This window comes from Astatotilapia calliptera, chromosome 6, assembly GCF_900246225.1.
Source record: "Astatotilapia calliptera chromosome 6, fAstCal1.2, whole genome shotgun sequence".
Taxonomy (NCBI): domain Eukaryota; kingdom Metazoa; phylum Chordata; class Actinopteri; order Cichliformes; family Cichlidae; genus Astatotilapia; species Astatotilapia calliptera.
Window position 1 is genome coordinate 40,275,173 of NC_039307.1, and position 5,384 is coordinate 40,280,556.

The window sequence follows — 5,384 nt, forward strand, 5'->3', positions numbered from 1 at the left end:
AACTAACAGACTTAAAAACTCCTTTGTCCCACACGCCATCAGACTGTTTAACTCCTCTCTGGAGGGGAGAGGGAGGGGAAACAGGAGGACAAAGGAGGGGGGAACAACTAAGCTGTAGTGCCTCTGCACCTCACTGTACAATACCTTGTGCAATACTTTTTGTAAATAGTCAACAGTGCAATAGACTCAATACTTGAAATGTGCAATTCCCTTGTATTTTTATTTTTTATTCCTATTTATTCTATTTATCCCCTTTGTATATTTTATTTATATTTGTCTCTGTATTTATATATGTGTGTGTGTATAACTCTGTAACTTCTGTCGGTGCTGTGCTTTTTTGGAAATCGAATTTCCCAGAGGAACCCACCCGAGGGATTAATAAAGTTCTATCTAAATCTAAATCTAAATCTAATGGTAACATTATGTAATAGATGCTGTACTCCAGGAAACATTCACATAAATATTTGTTTCCTGGAACAATGCTTCCATGTCTGACACCAAACTGGATCTACCAGTGAGTAACAACACTTATTATTGTAAGACATAAACCCTACAATATTACAGAGAATCCCCAACAATCACATGACCCCCTTTCAGCTAGTACTTGGAGAAAGTAGGAAGGAAAAACTCCCTTTTAATAGGAAGAAACCCCTGGGAGAAGCGGGCTCAGGGAGGGGCGGGGCCATCTGCTGTGAATGAGGGGAGGAAGACAGACGAAGACAGGCTGTGGAAGAGAGTCGGAGATTAATAATAACTAATAATTGAATGCAGAGAGATGGATGAACACATTGTTCGTACGATGGTCTTTCGTTCGGTGCATTTCAAGGTCCTGCACCCATCCGTCGGTAAACTGTACCTGGGCTTGTTGCAGTGACCTGAAGTTACTAAACTTCATGAGTGTATGCGCTCACTCCAAGAACCGTATGATTATAAATCTGAGCGTGGTGAAAGTTGGGCAGCACATGTTTTGTCCACTCTGTGCGCTCGTACGGGTCTGACCCTTTCACTCCTTTGATTTTTTCCTCGTATCTTTTCTTTGACTTTTCATCAAGTCTGTCTTTGTGCGGTCCGGCATTGTTCTCCTTCGTTTTGTACACTCCTTTTTTGGGGGGCAAAGAAAAAGCAAGAAGGTATTGGAACCGGAGAATGAACGTTTTGCGGTGCAGCAAATGCTTGCGTTTGATGCATTGCTTTGATTGTTTTGCCACGAGTACCCAACATGCAATGTGCGAAAGTCACGTGGTCTGTCAATCTCTATACAAACATGCAATAAAACCATAAAAAACACTGTATGTTATCAAAAGATCAAAAATGATGAAACACAGCAACCCAAGCAAGATGATTAAAAACACTGGTTAAACCTGTCCAGTCCATCCCGTGACACATAGTATGGTCTCTGTTAAAGTGCGTACACTGTTCACTATTATAGTCTGTTCAGAGCGCTACGCTTCCACTACTGTAGATCTGTTTACCTCACACTGCTACATCTGTATATATGTAGCACATCTGTATATTTGTTCATAGTACACCTGTATATCTGCCCATCTGTACAGCAATACAGATCATCTGTATATCTGTGCATATGTATAAACAGAACATCTGTGTATATCTGTATCTTTGCTCTCTGTACAGTAACATAAACATCTGTATACTTCACTTATTTGTACGTAATGTGTTCACAGCTATTCCCACCTTTTATGCTACCCTTATCTGTATATAATCTGCTCCTATTGCACTTACTGCTCTTGCACTTCTGATTAGATGCAAACTGTATTTCGTTACCCTGTGTTTATACATGTGTAAGGACAATAAAGTTGAATCCAAATCATAACACAGTTAAAGGTGAGCCTTCAGTCAGGGTGTTTGTGGCACTTTGTTGAATTAAAAAAACCCTGTTTTATCTCTCTCTAAAGTTACAGCTGAGTTTGCACACAGTGGCTGTGTGTGAATAAGCAATAAGTGATCTGACTGCTGTTTGCATCCAGAGGAGCCCCCTGCTGGTCAGCAGAGACAAAAGGCGAGGCTGAGGAGATGGAAGAAGACAAAGATGAAGGAGTGAGCAGGACGACCCTCGCTGCTATTCGGGCAGGTGACATTGAGGTCACTGTTGGTCCCAGTGGACGTGAACGTCATGAAGCCCAGCTGGTTGGAGGAAATCCGGCTGTTGATCCAGGTCTGGTACTGGGATACTCTGGTGTAGACTCCTGGAAAATTCGGCTCAGCACAACCTTCCCCAAAACTGACGATTCCCGCCTGAATCCAGCGACCGTTCTGCTTGCTCACCGTTGGACCTCCTGAATCCTCCTTTGAGAGCAAAGCTGAGGAGAGGAAACTGTAGAAGGTGAAAATGTGCCAAACACAGGAAACAGCGATCACCTGACAGGAGTCCTTTCCTCCTGTATGTAGCCCGGCACAGATCATGTTGTCAGTGATGTTTCCCACTCCATAGTCACAGTTACACTGTCTGTTTCCTACAACAGGAACCTCCACCTCCATGAGGTTTTGTAGAGAAGGAAGGGACACTGAAGGGGTAAAATAAATATATCAGTTTGTAATAAATGATGTGAGGGATTAAATGCACCTTCAAGCAAAGTGATGGCTCCACCAAATGTAAAGTGCAGTCATGTGTGCAAAGATGGAGACATGTGTTTGTCTGCTGGGTTTATAGCTCCCTGCAGAACACAGTCGCCTGGTTAACTTGTGTAGTGTAATGACCTCACTTCACCTCATTGTTTTAGAAGAAGCACAACAGCTGCTGGTTTTAAACGTGCTAAAAAAATAAACGTAACTTCACACAGACATTAGATGGACGTCAACATGTAGTACTGTCTAATACCACTTGGGGGCAGTGTCAGCTACACAGAAAGTATACTTTCTTTCAACCAGGGATCTTTGTGACTCGGTGCAGATTCAGCACTTCCAGACTGGTTAATTCACATAATGATTCTTTCTTGTTTTGAACTCTCGACAGATTTAACCTCATGGAAACATTTTATTGCTCTAAATATTTCTGAGACAGCACACTTGTTTCCTGCATTATAGTCAAATTTCTCTGAAACAGTCAGATGTCTTTATGACCTCCACTCCCTATATCGGCCCAGCCGGTGACCCAGCTGTTAACACCGCTGTAGAAGGTGCTGCTTGAAGCTGCCAGGCAGACGGGAGAAACGTAGTTGGTGAAAGCCACCGGTGAGGAGAGCTGCAGGAGGCAGATGTCGTTGTCATTGGTATCAGAGTTGTAGTTTGGATGGATGATGATCTGTGTCACTGTCTTAGACGCTGACGGCCCAGATTCACAGTCAGGCCACTCAGTTTGGTGCTGAGATCATCATGAGACACAAACAGTACACAGTTATTCTGATTGTTATCTTTGCTATATTTTCAAAAATATATAATAATCTCAAAAGTAATGCCTTGGAGTAGAAAATAGTAATACCTTATTAAAATTTAAAACTAAAGTACAGTATTTGAATGTGTGTATTGTGTCTACTGTTTGTTAACTCACCATATTCATAATGGGTTTGCGGGGTTAGGGGTGTGTGTGTGTGTGTGCCCCCCCCCCCCCCCTACCCCTACCTAAATATTTATGCCATTTACACCATCAAACTTAGATAGCTAAGGATGAAGAACCTTTTGTTCTTTAAAGAACCATTTGTAATAGCTGAAGAACCATAGCATTTACAGAGAGTAAATGGGACAATGAAGAAGGAGGATTACCTTCACATTCTTCAACATAAACTAAAATCATCAGCACGAAGGTTGGGTCTTGGGCACAGTTGGGTGTTCCAACAGGACAATGACCCCAAACAGACATCAAAAGTGGTAAAGGAATGGCTAAGTCAGGCTAGAATAAAGGTTTTAGAATGGCCTTCCCAAAGTCCTGACTTAAACCCCATTGAAAACATGTGGACAATGCTGAAGAAACAAGTCCATGTCAGAAAGCCATCAAATTTAACTGAACTGCACCAATTCTGTCAAGAGGAGTGGTCAAAGATTCAACCAGAAGCTTGCCAGAAGCTTGTAGATGGCTACCAAAAGTGCCTAATTGAAGTGAAAATGGCTAAAGGACATGTAACCAAATATTAGCACTGCTGTATGTATATTTTTGACCCAGCAGATGTGATCACTTTTTTCTGTTAACCCATAATAAAGTCATAAAAGAACCAAACTTCATGAATGTTTTTTGTGACAAAGAAGTATCTGTTCCAATCACTCTATCAGAGAAAAATCAGAGTTTTAGAAATAACAGGACACTCGGTAGAGCCATTATATTATATTCTTTACAAGTGTATGTAAACCTTTGACCACAACTGTATCTTTGTTTTGTTTTTTAAAAAAAATCAGATTGTGTGAAATATTGTTAATGTCATTCCAATAGCATTATTCTGACATAGGCTATGTGAATCTACTTAACATCAAGACTTTATGTAAGCAGTTAGTATAGTGTGATAATCGAGGGTCATTAGTGCTTTGTTAAGTTGGGACACATTTTTTACAAAATGGGCTGGGAGTGAACAATGTGTAAATTCGAAACCTCTGCAAAAACAGGGTTGCTAAAACATTAGAGATTACACCACGGTTATGGTGGGGAAGTCTCCCTTGTCTTCACCAAGATTGTTTTTGTTCCCTCAAAATTTGGGGTAGCCTTAGATCACTTCTATCCTCTTTAAATAATGTATTAGAGCATTCATTAATGCAGTATAGCTAATAGTCTGCAAGGCTTAATTCTTGTGTTTGTGTGGTCGACAGATAAAGGAGGCGTTCAAGAGAATAACCACTGTAAGCCTTGAATGGCTACACTTGACCATTGCACCCCAAAACTGATGGATGTCATTTTATCAAGGGGAGGAGCTAAAGGAGTGAGAATCAGGCAGATCAAGGACATGCTTCTTGAGGTAGGACAACTCTTTAGACTTTGGGTATCTTTGAAATGCACTTTGTTGGCAGTCACCCATGTAGTTTATACGCATACTTTATTTTTTCTTAAATAGCACAATACAATCGAAACACACAGAGAAGTAGCCATCTGCTGCCTTATCACTTTCCTTGGAGAGATGGACGAGGGCCTGTTCATGGAGTTTGGTGTAAGTAATCCAGCATTGTGTGTGTGTGTGTGCGTGTGTGTGTGTGTGTTTTCCATTGATCATCTGAATTCATTAAGATTCAGTAAGTATAAAAGTCTAATCTATAATTCACTAACCTATTTTTTTTTTAAATTTGCTTTACAAGGACACCGAAGAACTTAAGGCAGGTGATGAAAACTGCCATCATCAGTGACCGGTACACCCCTGGATCTAACCATAAGACTGCAACCATTGTGGTGGAGGAAACAAAAATCATGGAGGGCCAGAATTTCCTAAGGTGCTGTGTTTTGCTCATGGGCA

General features: G+C 41.0%; 1 protein-coding gene across 1 annotated transcript; it reads right to left on the reverse strand.

Moving 5' to 3' along the window:
• Positions 1-1,997: 1,997 nt before the first annotated feature.
• On the reverse strand, positions 1,998-3,325 carry LOC113024567 (tryptase-like; the record flags this gene model as incomplete). Its single annotated transcript, XM_026171748.1, has 3 exons — positions 1,998-2,304; positions 2,377-2,522; positions 3,079-3,325. Coding segments are annotated over 3 exons (696 nt in total), but the record flags the coding sequence as incomplete, so codon positions are not given.
• Positions 3,326-5,384: the final 2,059 nt, after the last annotated feature.